We start from the raw sequence: 16,513 nt of genomic DNA on the forward strand, positions 1-16,513 counted from the left end.
ATCAGCTTAACTGTGCACAGCATGCAATAGGCATTTAATATGGGAAAAAATAAATATTGGGACTATGTCAAATTCATTTGAATTCACCTCATTAACTGCAGAAACTGGTGCTGCTATGACCAGGAACCACAACACTCACATCTCTGAGATCAATTACATTTTATTCTTTAATTTTATGTCAGGTGATGTCAAATGTCAATTTCAAATGAGTGCAGAATACTGTCCAAATGCTGAAGTTGTATTATCCTTACACTTCTCTTAAAAATAAATTAAGCCAAATCACAGAGACCGCAACAATGATTTTAATATCAGTGTCAGGTAAGAGTAATATGCGTGCATAAAATTTATAGAAGTTTATTATAAACAGCCACTTTTATAAGATCATGTGATTTTTTTTTTTATCCATTTGAATTTTATCAATAAATAATTAGTTTAAAGAGGTGTCATACGTGATCTTTGCAAACACAGCGCATGACCTTCTTTAAAGCCCATGTTATAGAAAACAATTAAAAGTATTACGATATCACTTTCAATTATGTGCAAATGTATTTTTTGCAGCTCAATATATATATATAATACATTTTTTAAAACTTATTTTTCACAATAAAGTGATAGATATTGCTGATAGCCTATGATATGAAATGGTTAAATTATGAAAAACAAGAAACAAGGCGACACACAGAGTGAGAGAGACCCCCTCCACACACACACACACACACACACACACACACACACACACACACACACACACACACATAGAGTGATCCTGAGAGAGGGAGAGTGAGGGGGAAGGGGAATGACAGACACAAAATCTAAACAGTGAGAGATCATTGTTTTTATTTCACTGTTTTGCAATAACAACAATAGTTTAATCTTCAAAACAGTGTTCCCTAGGACATATCCAACCTGGTTGCTAAATAAGGCTACACTCTCACCTTCTGGTTATTCTATATGCCGGTAGCTCATTGGTTCTCATTTTTGTCCTTAAACAAAAGGCATTATTCTTCTCATTTTTAAGTTACACACACTACTTATTTTTTCCTTTTCTTTTTAAAGACAATTAAATGTGTTTTTTCTTTTGTTAGTAATGTTTTTTTATATTTATATATTTTTATTAATAATTATTGGTATTAACACAATTATTTAACTAATTATATAAAACAATATTGTCAATGCCCTACAAATAAACCGGTTTTATACATGAATTTTTTTATTCAAACCCAGAATAATATGTTTAATCCTTTAATGCAGGCCAAAGCACAGCATTGAGAGGTAATCTTTTTAGACAGAAGAGTGGCTCTCTCTCTCTCACACACACACACACACACACACACACACACACACACACACACACACACACACACACACACACACACACTCACTGTAGAAATCAGTGACACGTGTTCCCATGAGTCTGTGTGCATTCAGGTTGAAGTCCCCACCAGGCTAGAAAAAAGAACACACACACACACACACACACACACACACACACACACACACACACACACACACACACACACACACACACACACTAGTAATGCTAAAGTATGCTGCAGGCAACTCTTATCAGTTCAGCCCACCCCCCCCCCCACCCCCCCACCCCCCCCCCACACACACACACACACACATGTCTGGTTCACTATCTGTTTGGGGACTCACCATAGACATAATGGTTTTTATGCTGTACAAACCATATTCTGTCCTCCTACACTGCTCCTACCCATCACACAAAACTTTCTGCATTTTTACATTTTCAAAAGAACTCATTCTGTCTGATTTATAAGCTTTTGTACCCATTGGGAAGTCCCCATGAGTCTGTGTGCATTCAGGTTTAAGTCCCCAACAGGCTAGAAAACCATTCTCACACACACACAGAGGCAAGGTTTTTTGCTTGAAAACTTATACAATATTGCCCTCTACTGGTCATTTAAGTGAGAGCATAAGTGTTGAACAAAAAAAAAAAAAAAACTGTGTGCTATATAGAATAACCAGCAGGTGGGAGTATAGCCTTATTAATGAACCAGGCACTTGTGTGCTTATTTTATCTTTTTTAGGCTTTTGCTACGGGAACACCGTTTGAGATATCCAATAACCGTTCGCATTTTAGCATCTTCTGTATATTTACTTCATGTTGTCCGAGTTTGGAGGAGATTGAATGAATCGCTTTTGAGGAGAGGGTAAAAACTCAGAGCTCGCTTTCGACTTCTTGTTATCTTCCAACCAAATTATCTGACTTCCTGTTGGTCAGAGCTAATGACTGTAAATTAGAAAGTTGTCCGGCTCGAAATGTACAATATATATACCGAGTTTGGTGAATGTAGATAAAACTAACCCCCCGCTTTGGACAAAAGATGGCGCTACTGAGCCCCTCTACCACGCCCGTTTCTGAATCTTTGCTTGCATCTTCTGGACAGCATGTCTGATGTGTGTGTTGAGTTTCATGCAATTTCAAGCATGCTAAGTGTCTCAAAAACACCTAAAAAGATTATTGGACTTTGACACGTTGCCATGACAACAGTTTTTCTAGAATCAGGAATCCATTCATATGTCTATATCTGCCATGTTTTGACATAATACTGATGAAGTTTGAAGTAAATCGGGTGAAAATAAGATGGGGATTTAAAGCAATTTTGAAAGTGACACACTTCCTGCTGCCAGTTGGTGGCGCTATAACTTTGTCTCACAAAAGTCATATCCATGTGATCGTCCTCTTACAACGAACACACAGCTGAAGTTTCATCAAAATGAATTAATGTATGCAAAAGTTATAACTCACTTCCTGTTTCCTTTTTCTCGCCATAAATTCGTCTCTTCGCCACGGCCTAACCGTTTGAGATATCAAAAAGTTGCTCGCAATTTGGCATCCTCAGTGTCTTGACTTCATGCTGACCGAGTTTGGTGCTGATCGGGTCAATTTTCTAGGAGGAGTATCGCAAATTCCAGAGCATGCGTTTTCCGAACAACCCATAATAGCTCACTTCCTGTTGGGCTGACGCATAACTCAGAGCACGAAAGTTGTTCGGCCCGATGAGCTCTATATGTGTACCGAGTTTCATATATGTACGTGCAAGTGTGTTTGATTTATAGACCCTGTTTTCAGACCCCACTTTAGGGGGCGCTGTCGAGCCCCCCTGCCACGCCCGGGTCCCAGCCTCAGCCCGGCCCTGATGGCCGCGCATTCTGATGCGTGTGCAAAGTTTCAAGAGTTTTCGAGCATGGGAAAGGCCCCAAAAATGCCCAAATAGTCGGTAAAAAAAATAATAATAAATAATAATAATCCTTAGAAGAACAATAGGGCTCTGCGCCCTTTCAGGGCTTGGGCCCTAATAATAATCCTTAGAAGAACAATAGGGCTCTGCGCCCTTTCAGGGCTTGGGCCCTAATAATCCTTAGAAGAACAATAGGGCTCTGCGCCCTTTCAGGGCTTGGGCCCTAATAATAATAATAATAATCCTTAGAAGAACAATAGGGCTCTTCGCCCTTTCAGGGCTTGGGCCCTAATAATCCTTAGAAGAACAATAGGGCTCTGCGCCCTTTCAGGGCTTGGGCCCTAATAATAATCCTTAGAAGAACAATAGGGCTCTGCGCCCTTTCAGGGCTTGGGCCCTAAAAAAAATAATCCTTAGAAGAACAATAGGGCTCTGCGCCCTTTCAGGGCTTGGGCCCTAATAATAACAAAAAAAAAAAAAAATAATCCTTAGAAGAACAATAGGGCTCTGCGCCCTTTCAGGGCTTGGGCCCTAATAATAATCCTTAGAAGAACAATAGGGCTCTTCGCCCTTTCAGGGCTTGGGCCCTAAATATCTTAACTGTTTAAAGGCCTTAAATGCTTGAACCCCGCTAAATGCTGCTTGCAGCTTTCATTTATATTGCCCTTGTTATTTCTAAATCTGATGGATCTTGAAGCTCCAGAATGACTCACTGTAAAAGACAAAAGTATGTCACTTTGTGAGAATATACAGTACATATGCCTATATGAATATGTGCATTTTTAAAGTATCCTTAAATAATTGATATGATCAGTTATATTTACCAATATTTGTCACTTGTTTATTTAAATTTTATTTTTAAATAATTTATTTTATTAACTTATTTAAATTAAACAGAATATTTTGTTATTTCAGTCACTATCTGAAAATGTAGTGCATCAAATACAGATCTACAGATATTGAATTTAAGGAAAGTACCTCAATGTCAGTGAAGAAGGGATGATCATGATTTGTGTCCCCAGCATCCCTTTTAAGCACAGTAAACTGATTAATGACATTGTGCCTCTCCAAGCTAAAACCATTGTCTCTGAAGTACAGAACAGCTGACAACTGCTTCTTGCTAAAAATGAGAAGTTAAGTAAGTGGTTACAAGTAATCAAACAAGTGAACAAAAAAAGTATTGTTTTAAATAGTAACAAGTTATTAAAAACCCCTACCTGATGTCTGGGTAATTACTAATTAATGGAATTAACAGATCTTTGATCTTTCTCTCATTTTCCATTCCAATAATGTCACTTAGGTGATCTCCTAATGGATAAAGCCAGTTTAAGGATGATCCCTGTGTACAGAATAATATTGCCAATGCATTAAAAAAATCGAGTTCACATTCGCATTATTTGACGCCAGACTGGATCTTACCATGTCCTCAAATAGTTTCTTGAGTTCATCCCATTGTTCTCTCAGTTTTATGGCAGCATCTTCATTCTTAGTTTTTTTGCATGAATATTTTTTCTTCATCAGCTGGGAGACATATTCTCTGGCTATGTAATAGTGCACATCATTCACGAAAACCTGCAAATACAGACACTGTGTTAAAAGTGGTGCCCTGCTGCCATTAGAGAGCATCTCTGAGCAGATGAGAGGACTCACTTGAGCTGATGGAGCTCTCATGGATTTACACAGCCCACAATAATTCTCTATTCTAGAGGTAATTTCTTTAAAATCTTCATTTGTTTTCAGCCATTTTTTTGTCATCATACCATCCATGTAGGGCTTTGGGGAAAATGCATTGTAGTTAGTAATATTTTAAATCCTAAAATATAAAAATGTGTAATATGCTCTTTATAATTTTAGATTATGAAGAAGTTAAAGGCACGATATGTACTTTACTGAAGTATTTTAAATAAAAACTTTTGCTCCTAGAGGTCACGTATTCAAAACAAAGGCTTAGCTTGATGACTCCTTGATTTTGTGGAATCATGGGAGTTGTTGTCTTCACCTCTACAGCCAGTGGAAAAGAATCTGACAGGACTCGGGACAGAAATCATATTCTTGGATGAGCTAATGTAATAAAGATTACTTTAGTATGAAGCAGGGTTAGAACGAAAGAGGCTGCTGGGGTGATTGCTAATAATGAGAGAAAACATGCTGCATGTACACGGCTTGAGAGCAGTGGAGCTTTTATTATGCCGCAGATGAATGCCTCTGCTTCTTCCAGTCCTGCATATGTGGGGTAACGCAGCACTGTTTCATCATATTAGATACATCTGAGTGTTGAAAGTTGTTATAATGCTACTATAATGCTGCGGTCGCTCAGCGGTTACTATGAGACACTTGTTGCACACTGCAGTAAGCTAGATCGATAATAGGCATGGTAAAACATGGCACTAGCAGTAAATCAAGAATAACGAGATTTAAACAATAAGACTGTGATGAGCTATATAACAATGGTTAGTCTTCTGTGGATGAATGTATCCAAACAGTTGCTCACCTGTCTAATAAAAGACATCATCTACTAAAACATCTTTGGTGTTTCCATGGTTTCTACAAAATAAAACTGCAAATCGAGGGTAAGGCGTGTATGATGTCACTGATAGGCGACACATGGTCTATGTCCTGGTTAAAATTGCTTATTTCTCTGGATTTAAACATTGTTGGAAACATTTGGGATAATGTACAGTAAGTACACAAATTTTAAAAAATATATAACATTGTTCTAGTGGTTTTTGGATAAATCTTACATATTGTGCCTTTAAGACGACAAGTTGGGTATATTTTATATATATATATGCGGTAAGGCCCACCTTGACATCAGTTTTAAAATGTTTTATCAGGGTCTGGCTTAATCTTTGAATCAGTCCATCCATCTCTTTCTCCAGCTGCTCCACCTGAGATGAACAGTTTGGCCTATAGCACTGCACACTCTCTCTGTAACAACACACAGTGACATAAAAACACCTTTGACATGCATATCTCAAAATACTCACAAAGGGACAGGGACGGGACTCACAGAAGATTGAGATTTAACAGATTTCTGTCATGACAACTCGCGAGTGTTTGGCATGGGAATGGATATGTCATGTTGATATGTTTGGTCTTGGTGGAATAGATCTGCTAATCTGCTGCTGTTAGAAAGTGAAGGGTTTCTGAATGCACACTGCATCGTCTACAGAAAATGCTGACCAGGGGCATGTTCAAGCACAAACCGGTGAGCAATGTTTTGCTATGGTTTCCAAGTGGTACGACATGTTTCCTGGAAAAGGTGTGCAACATACGCAACAGGGTTTGAGATATGTTTTCTCTTTTTTGGTGGGTGTGTCAAAATGTCAACTCCATCAGCAGCAATATGTATATAAACCACGTGGTTTTAAAGAAACAGCTCACACAATGGGTCCAAAGTCGTTTACAAATGTGTCCGCTGAAGCTTGGTATACGCAACAATTGAAGACATGTCTGTCTTTTAATCCTGAAATGCGAGGCAAATGTTGGATCACAATAATGAGGAAACATAATTTCCACAAATTCCTTCACTCGATTGGGATGTTCTCTTTTATTCTGAATGGCATGGGCAGTGACTGTAACATCGAGCGTATTTTGCAATATTAAACACGTATTTATACCGATTTCATCAGGCTCTGAAAATTCTTCAAAAGGAACAGAAAAAATGGCCTTCTAAGCTGCTCTTGCAACTTGCATCATCAGAAAGGGGTGTTCACACACCACTTTTTATCAGCTTTTATCACACCACGTTTTATCAGCTGTGCCCTGTAGAATTACGTGATTACAAGCAGGCTGAGTTAAGGACTGATCAGTCTGAACCATTTCATGACAGAACTTTAAAAAAAGGTTTTATAAAAAACTTGAAAAAAGATTATGTTAAGTTTGTTATGTTTTACTTTTCTAACTTTTCATTGTACACTCCTGGACACAGCACCCTTATTGTAAGGAATTTTTACTTGTATTAGAGTATTTAAACTTCAAATTAGAGTATGTAAAAATAAATGTATTTATAATATATATATATATATATATATATATATATATATATAGAGAGAGAGAGAGAGAGAGAGAGAGAGAGAGAGAGAGAGAGAGAGAGAGAGAGAGCAGATAATATAAAATTAATAAAATAAAAGACCACTTAAAGAGAGAATACTAGATTGTTTCTTAACACAATTAAACTTTTTAAAAGTGCACTTTGTAATAATGAAAAAAGTTTTATTTCAAAGTACATCATTAGATCATTATGTTTGAATATGTTTTAATATGATCATTGTTTTTGATATGTTCGCTAACATTAAAGCACATGTAAAATACCTCATTATAATTTTAAGTGTAGTGTGTTATTCAATATTAAATCAATACATTTTAAAATTGCAACTTCATTATTACAAATGTGTAAATTACAAATATATTTGAACACGACATACAACTCAATAATGACATTAAAGAATAGTTCAGTTTACCATTAAAGCTTTTCAGTAATTCTGTATATTCCTATAATTAAGTGGGTCAAAAACACTCTAATTGCATTTAATATCAATTTTAACTATACACATTTTTTATTTTTATTCTTATTAAGATGCAATTAAGTGTCCAAAACATTACATTAATTTCACACTTAAAGGTGCACTATGTAGTATTTTTGCAGTAAAATATCCAAAAACCACTAGGCCAGTGTTATATATTTTGTTCAGTTGAGTACCTACAATATCCAAAATGTTTCAACTATTTGTAAATTGTGAGAAAATTGCTATTTTAACCAAGGACACCGGGACGTGTCAGCATAGCGTTTGAGCAAGTCGCCTGTCAATCGCGTCATATCTGCGTTACCCTCGGTTTTATTCTGCTTTTCTCGCTAGCAATGTGAACATGTCACAGCAGCGCAGAGCGAACGCACTAATGTCATAACATCATTTTAAACACACTTAAATGTATCTAATATGATAAACAGAGTTGCTTTACCTTATAATCATGACCGGAAAAAGTGGAAGTGCGCACGCCTGGCGACTGTGTCCCGTCCTGTCATAATAAAAGTCCCGGTACTCGCGAGCCGTGTGTTATATACAAGTATAACAATCCCTCCATTGGCCGTGCTCAGCCCCACAACACTTGGTCCTGCTCTGCTTCACACTACAGTAACGTTAATAACCGCATCCATCAACATGACTTCTGCCCGAGTCCTATTTTCCACCAACTGTGAGGTGAAGACCACATGTCCCAAAATACTGCGCTCACACTTGGCGTCATCAAACTACGCCTTTGTTTAGAATAGGCGCCCTCTAGTGGACGGAAAGTTGCATAGTGCACCTTTAATTATATTCTTTTAAAGTATATTATTTCTGTAATAAGTACTCCTTTTTTTTACAAGGGTAGTGTTCATTTCATGAGGGACTTACTTGAGTGAATTAAAACTGTTGATGTAGCTGATGTGATATTCTATCCATAGACAGCAGTCCAGCAGGTCAGAGGTCAACAGAGAGTGGGTGTGTTGCGAAAACTCTTCTTCAAATCTAAAAGAGAAGGAAACTGTCAGAGAAGAAAAGATGCAGAAGTGCTGTCAAGTTCATCTATAATAATACTGGGACACAAACCTTGTATGAAATTGATTGAGCTCTTTTAAACAAAACTGTACCACTGTCTTTACCATATTCTCATCGATCTTCTCAAGATTCCCAGCATAACTCGCTATCAGCTAACAAGACAAATCCAGAGGTGAAAATCAATTCAAAATCAGATCAAATAAATGTAATAATACAATTTTGGATCACCCTCTATAGTGACAAGTTTAGGTCCTGACCTGACAAGTAACCATGTACGTTTTTGAAGTGAGGAATCCATCATCTGTTCTATCAGGAGATTTCTTCATCGTCCACACTTCTTTTTCACTTATGATGATATTCTCCAGTGCAGATTTAAAGTCATCCTGATATCAAATATGGTGTCAGAATAAAACAAATGGATGTAAACAAATCTTAAAAAGGCTATGTGGTGTAAAAGGTAAACTATGTAACCTTTTTTGTTCAAAATTACCCAAAATTAAATAATGAGTCAATACATCCTCAATCCTTTTTCCAAAACGTGTTTTTGCCCTATCCTGATTAAGCTTATTTATTATTGTGGGGTTTTTTTTAGACCTGGGGCCTATTGCACAAAACTAGTATAAGGGATTAAGCCGGGATATCTTGTTGATCTTGTCATCTGTACAACATTTAGTACACCTCTGTCGTGTAAACGTACCCTGAAGGCAACACTTGTTTTTAAAATAAAATGCAGAGGGGAGGAGTGTCTGTTGGCAAAAGCAGAATGCGACGAGTTCGTAATAAAAGAAGAATAAACACTGGCTTGGCTTTTACAGAACTGAGGGGATTTGAAATGTTTTAAAGGTGACACTGAGGTGGCGTTTTTGTTGCTCAACAGGTGAGTAAGGTACTTAATTATACAGATAAATTGCCATTTGTAGCGCTCTAACTGAGTTAATAGCATTATCTATTATAAAGGTCAATTTATTTTTAAGTTCTGTGTATACAATGGTTATAGCCACAGAAATGTCTTCTAATGTTTGAGATCTTTTCCATTTAAACTAGTTATATCTAAGTCTATAGTGAATATTTTATGAGCAATAGGATAAACAATCTCACTTTTTTTAGTTATGAGAATGAAACATTCTCACACAGTCACAAAGAGCCCAAGCACAACCAAAAAGTGTTCTGGAAAATGCACGCAGTTCTGTTCTGTTTAACTGCTAGAGGGCTAAAGGTTACATAGTGTACCTTTAATCTAGAATGCTCTAAACGTTTTCCTTGCAGTAGCTCACCATTTGGCAATGACAGTAAGAGGTCTTTATTTTATTTAGCAAGTCTTCGTCCATTATAAGATTGTTATGATTGTTTTTCAGATCACTGTGGAAGACCAAAGAGATACCATTTAATTAAAACTGAATTAAGCAATGAAGTGCCATTCAGATATTTGTGTGACGTGTTTTTTAAAGCTCACCTTGGGTAGTGATGAATAATGAAATCTAGAAGAGCGTAGTAATCTTTCAACTCTGTCACCTTTTCCAGAAGACTCTTTAAATGCTCTCCTACAGCCTCATGATGGCAGGACACGTAGGTTTCGAACACTTCAAAGTCTGCTGGATATGAGCTCAGAAGTTCGATCTTCACCCTCTCCAAATTCTCAACCACAGCTTTACCCAGAAGCCCCAGATGCACTGCCAACCAGGAAGCGTTCTGCTCGCGGCTATTCAGGGGAATTTTCTTCAGAGTATCCCGGACCCCGTCTCGTACCGCGTCCCTCCATGCTTCCCTCCATCCCTGCATCGCTCCTGGTTCTCCCTGTCTCTTCTCTTCCTCCAGGATAATATGTGCTACATTCACCAGCAGCTCTTTATTGAATGAAGGCAGAGCACTGGAGTTGCTTACATCACTGGAGTTGCGAACAATAACAGACATTTTGTTCTGTAGAGTCCCAAATAGATCAATGACTTCTGTCTCTTTTTTAACTAGGTTTGCAGGAGGAGTTCCTTCCCCTACAGCTTTCAATTCTTTCTGGAGCTCCAAACGCATGGAGAGCAGGTTCAGATAGGCCTCCTTCAGCATATCTCTTTGTATATAATCTGTGATCTGCAAAACTGTTGTGAAAAAGCAGCAATAAGAGAGTGTTACTATGAATAATGTAATATAGAGCACTCAATGGACTAGATATTTACCTGTGCATGGATTTTGAGGGATTTCTGTATTGTTAATTTGGAATTTCTTCTTTTTGCTTCTTCTGATCGAGGACAACCTGCGAAAGATGTTTTTCACTGTGCAAACATAGAGCATATTATAAAATCTGCACAGCACAAAATCAACAATACATGTTTCCTTCTCAAAATGGCCTTAGATGCTAAAACAATATTAGAACTTACTGTTAAAAATTAAGACAGCATTATTTCCCTCCCTTCTCAACCATTCAACAATTATATATCAAAAGAAAACTTAAGTATAAAAATATTAACAAATTACTATCAGCAGAATAACTCCAAAAGCTCAGATGAGACATTTGGCAGCAATATTATGGACATGTTAAATAGGGTACTGTAATAGTATGCAAGCATGTTACATAATTTTAACAGTGATTGATATTTCAAACTGCTTTTCCTCAGCTTTAGAAATATCCCAGTAAACACTGCTGATAGAGATATGAGTTGGCCCACCCTTTGCTGCAACAACAGCTACAACTGTGTTGTGTTTTCTGAGATTTTTTTTTTTTTACCATTCTTCACATTTGTGAGGTCAAGCATTGATGTTGGATTAGAAGGCCTGGCACTTAGTCTCCACTCTAATTCATCCCAAAGGCGTTGAGGTCAGGACTCAACCAGGCCAGTCAAGTTTCCTCCACACCAAACTTGCTCATTCATATCTTTATAGACCTTGCTTTGTGCACTGGTGTGCAGTCATGTTGGAAGAGCAAGTGGCCCTTCCTAAACTGTTCCCACAAAGTTGGGAGCATAAAATTGTCTAAAATGTCTTGGCATGCTGAAGCATTAAGTAAATGAATATGAGTTAATTTACTGGAACTAAGCCCAAGTCCAACACCCTGAAAAACAATTCCACATAATCCCCCCTCCACCAAACTTTACAACTTGGCACAATGCAGTCAGACAAGTGCTGTTCTCCTGGCAACCACCAAACCCAGATTCGTCCATCAAATTTTTCTGATGGTGATCGTCACTCTAGAGAACACGTCTCCACTGCTCTAGATTCCAGTGGTGGCGTACTTTACACCACTGCATCCGACACTTTCCATTGCACTTGGTGATGTAAGGCTTGGATGCAACTGCTCGGCCATGGAAACCCATTCCATTAAGTTCTCTACCCACTGTTCTTGAGCTAATCAAGAACAAAGTTTGGTGGTCTGAACTTTGACTCAGCAGAAAGTTGGTGACTTCTGCGCACTGTGAGCCTCAGCATGCGATGACCCAACTCTGTGATTTTTCGTGGCTGATTTGCTGTTGTTCCCAAATGTTTCCACTTTGTTATAATACCACTAACAGTTTACTGGGTAATATTTAGTAAATTCATAAAATTTCAGAAATGTACAGGTCCATGTCTTGCGATACCATCACGGTACTCTTGAATTCACTGAGCCCGTGAGAGCGACTAATTCTTTCAAAAATGTTTGTAGAAGCGTCTGCATGCCTATGTGCTTGCCTTGATTATATACATCTGTGGCGGTGGAAGTGATTGGAACACCTTAATTCTAGGATTTGGAGTGGTGTCCCAATGCTTTTGGTATTATATAGTGTATGTTTTAAATAATCATGTGAGGATATGGGAGTAAAACAGGACAGCAGACCACAAATGTGCACCATTTTTGTAGTCCTTTGTAGTTTTTTTAGTGGATTAGTTCTGTGATCATTCCCAGGTGTGTCTTGTTCACGTATTACCCCCTCTAGTATTCTTGTCTGTTCTATTGTTCTCTGGTCTCTGTTGTGTTTTTGTTAATGTGTATTTTGTTATTAAATTCTGTGCGTATGAATCTAGATCCTCCTAGTTTTCTTTAGTAACCCAGCATGTCAGTTATCAATTATCCTGAAAAAAGGTTGATAGCAGCAAATATTAATAATTAGTAGCTATATTGTACAATTACACACCTGCACGTTTACACATTTTTCCTTGTATTTTGTACCTCACCTACAACAGTTTCCACTGGCCCAGCCTTGTAGCAATAAAACATTCTTTGCTACTTGCATTATTTGAAATCTATTTAATTTAATCTAACTGACATTGATATACTTACCAGAAGTGGAAGATTGTGCCATTGTTGCACTTAATCCAAACGGCTATTAAACCTGTTTAAGAGAAAATAAGTCACCTTGTAAAAGTAATATATTACACAACATCAGTCCTTCAAGGTATTTTAATCTGGTGCTTTATCTTAAACTACGATTATCATGCAGATAGTGCTTATATAATATATACAAGTACATCTTTCACTCATCGAAAAACAACAAGAACTATCCACCTGCAAAAAACAAACACTGTTCCTTCGCCAGTAATGAAACATTTCAAAAGACGCATGGTAAAAAAAATACAGTAGTACTGAATAGAAGAATTATGAAAGCCTACAGTAAACAGGAAAACCATAAATGAAAAATAAGCAAGGGTTGTCCGTTCTTTTACACGGCAGCAATATTAGAAATGTTATATCTTAATCTCACAGACAAATGATCAAAATCATTTTAGTGTCGTCTGTAAAAAAGCACAAAGGATGACAAGTAAACAATGTGTTGATCTTACCCGAAACCTTTTCAAGGAATGGCCTTTTCTTCTCAGAGGAGCTTTAGCTATATAGCCAGGGAACCTACTTTCACTTTCATCTTTAAAAGACACGCATACACCTATGAAAAAAAAAATTATCAATGGAAGAACAGGTTCTCTGATTAAGCAATAATAAGAAATGTCTCTAACATCTGCATTTGCTCTAATTCAGAGGGAGTAAAAGGCAATAGACCACACAAAAACATGCAGTCAAAATAAATCCAACATTAATGTTTACATTTAGTTACAAATTAACAGAAAGAGATTGATCAGTACAACTTCCATATTTTGCTCAAACTCAAGATAAAGCAGATTAGAAGATATAGCCAACTAACCATTTATAAAAAGCAATTTGCAGTATTGTAAATATGCTATATTTTGCTCATAAAGGAAACACATGATGCTTTGCATAACCACTAGCCTATTTTCTTTTTCCTCCGTGGTAGGCACAATCGTAGGCTACTTCCATAGATTATAGGAATCTGAAAGTGAAGTGTAATCATTTTTCAAAAACACTCAAGTCAGTGAATACAGTGATTCCTCTGGCATACTCGTTCTGAACTCTTTTGAATCTGACGCTAGTTCCTGGATCAGCTCATGCGGGCTCAATAATTAACAATGCACCTATTCAGTGACGTTTGAAGGTGAATCCCAGAAATCAGTTGCGAGTACACCGGGGTTTTTCGCGGCTCTTCTCATATTTAAGGGAAATTATTGCAGTCTGGCGGTTGAACCTGTCGGTGCAGTGCTTTTGCCAATTGTTTTACAATAAGCGTAATCATTTACCATTGGCAGTAGCACACTTTGACAAGAAAGTCGGATCTAAGGTGAGTGAGGGACGGCGTTCGTTTTACAGTGCTATGTTTACGTATAGCCAACATAGGCTACATTAATATAAAGTAATAGCCTAACTTCTGCTTTTGTTGCCTATGTATACGCTTTTTTAGTAGGCTACTTACTGACCTTTAAACTACATCTTCCGGAACCTTTAATCCCGGGCTGAAATCCGTACGTCTCTGCGTTTAGTGTAGGCTAATACAACATTAAAACTGATGTTACATTAATGTAATGTGTAATTTTAATGGGATTCCGTGCAGATAATGCCAAGCTGTGGTCCTTGCAACATATGGAAAGGGTCAATAATAAGTCTAGTTTAGAAATAAAGCACGGTCTGTCTTCAATCACGCACAAACGCATTTAACATGGTATAATTTTTTCTTCACAACACCAGTTAGCCACTAATGATGTTGCTGTTGGTATTATAAAGGATACATTTCTTCCTAACTCGGATACCTCTTTCTGTAAAATAACAAACTGTAATCTTTTAGTGTAAGAAACATAAAGGCTATGCGCCCATTTAAATGGAGAAATGTTACACATTTAGCATAATAATATAAATTGGGACAGCATATTAAATCAAGTTATGAGTTTATCATTAACCTGTACACCAATAAAAATCTTAGCAATGGAGCACATTGTAACTACAGCATATTTATAGCAGTGCTGTGAAATAAGGGCAGAATCCAATGTCGAAAAATTGAGCCAGGAATGAAGATTAAAAAAAAGGTTTAATATTGTTTAGGGCTATATATATATATATATATATATATATATATATATATATATATATATATATATATATATATATATATATATATATATATATATATATATTAACATACAGGAACAGTAAGTGTCAGACTTTGTCTAAAAAAAGGGCTTTGAATGTTCTTTCTTCCCAATATTTGTGTGTATTGCTTGTTTTTGTTATATGGTAAGAGACATCCTAAGCTTTCCATAAATGTGTACTGAGGTTAAATGGCATTTAGATCCTAATTAAAACTGCAAGGGAAAGTACAATTTCCAAACATTTCCTACTTTATTCACTCTATGTGTGGTTAATCTAATTAATTTGGGACCTGTATTGGGATTATTTGAAATGAGTTTATATACTGTACAAGCTCATGTCTTTCTGTTGTCATGACAACATGCACGCCTTCTACAGGATTCCACTCCAGTGAAAAAAAAATGTAGCCTAATGTTGTCAGTAAACAAAACAAAACCAGATCATGATGTACCTGCTGATAGACTCAACAGTTCATTCTCACACTCGGCTTCAGTGGTCAACACCATCAAACCTTGCATTGTCTTTAGGCACAATATTTCAACATTTCTTAATGTTTCTCAAGTTATTTATATATATTTTTTGCAGGCCCTGATCGACTGACGCATGGCAAAATGGCAGAAACTGGAAAAGAAGAAGTAGGCGGGGGAAATGAGGTTAATGACCCACCAGAATGGGGTGAGGACGCAACAAAGGGTTTCAAAAATGGTGGAAAACAGATGGAGAGTCCAGTCAAGGAGAAGAATCTTGGACTTATGAAGACGTTCAGAGCGAGTTTGAAAGCAGTCAGTCCTATGACATTGAAAAACAAAAGGTCAGAGAACACCGACAGCGACCAAAGCCAGGCCTCAAATTCTCCGTTACGGCCACAATCCTCTCCAAGTAAGTGTTTATGCATAAAGTGAAGGAAAAAGTGTTGTTTTTTAGTGACAATGGCTTCCCAAGGTCAAAGTTGTAAGAGGTAACTCAGAAGATATGGTACTTATAAAGTACTGTAAACGGTGCTGGTTTAACTTACTGACCTTCTGGTAGACAAAAGTAACATAGCAGATCCTAATCTAAAGGAACCATATTATTAACAGATGGTGCAGTAGTTGCAAGGCTTTTTTTTATTTACTTTGAATTTGCTAAAACTCCTTGAATGCTTCTCTTTACAGGTTTGAGCAGAGGATCTCCCTCACAATCTTCATTTCAGAGTCCCAAGGCAGAAAAAGCTCCTATTACCAGAACTATGTCAGGTGACTGATCTTTGCATGTCACTAGATTCACCTCTAGACTATTGAAATATGCTTTAAGCCATCATGACAGGATGTGTTGATAGTAAATGTTGCAAACAATGCAGAAAGGTTTATTACTTAAATGTTTAACGTTTAAAC

The 16,513-nt window shown here is 37.1% G+C and overlaps 2 protein-coding genes across 4 annotated transcripts in view; one reads left to right on the forward strand and one right to left on the reverse strand.

The window, feature by feature from the left end:
* exoc3l4 (exocyst complex component 3-like 4) overlaps window positions 1-16,513 on the forward strand; it is a 127,016-nt gene that overhangs the window by 92,125 nt on the left and 18,378 nt on the right. For 2 of the 3 annotated variants that reach the window (XM_067422503.1, XM_067422502.1), the window contains exons 2-3: window positions 15,726-16,019; window positions 16,295-16,375. In XM_067422503.1, the coding sequence (XP_067278604.1) occupies window positions 15,752-16,019; window positions 16,295-16,375 (349 nt within the window). In that variant the 5' untranslated portion in view covers window positions 15,726-15,751. Of the gene's footprint in view, window positions 1-14,136; window positions 14,341-15,725; window positions 16,020-16,294; window positions 16,376-16,513 lie in introns of those variants that run through there. The other variant, XM_067422501.1, reaches the window with a different exon arrangement.
* Window positions 3,797-13,884, reverse strand: si:dkey-45k15.1 (exocyst complex component 3). The gene is made up of 15 exons (XM_067422001.1): window positions 13,849-13,884; window positions 13,493-13,593; window positions 12,993-13,044; window positions 10,918-11,013; window positions 10,203-10,839; window positions 10,024-10,108; window positions 9,007-9,132; window positions 8,801-8,901; window positions 8,606-8,719; window positions 6,014-6,137; window positions 4,860-4,982; window positions 4,629-4,781; window positions 4,427-4,548; window positions 4,188-4,329; window positions 3,797-3,921 (listed from the first exon to the last, which is right to left on the reverse strand). Exons 3-15 carry the CDS (start codon window positions 13,012-13,014, stop codon window positions 3,919-3,921), a joined length of 1,848 nt encoding a protein of 615 aa, XP_067278102.1. The 5' UTR covers window positions 13,015-13,044; window positions 13,493-13,593; window positions 13,849-13,884; the 3' UTR covers window positions 3,797-3,918.

This window comes from Pseudorasbora parva, chromosome 17 (genome assembly GCF_024679245.1).
Source record: "Pseudorasbora parva isolate DD20220531a chromosome 17, ASM2467924v1, whole genome shotgun sequence".
In the NCBI taxonomy this organism is placed as follows: Eukaryota; Metazoa; Chordata; class Actinopteri; order Cypriniformes; family Gobionidae; genus Pseudorasbora; species Pseudorasbora parva.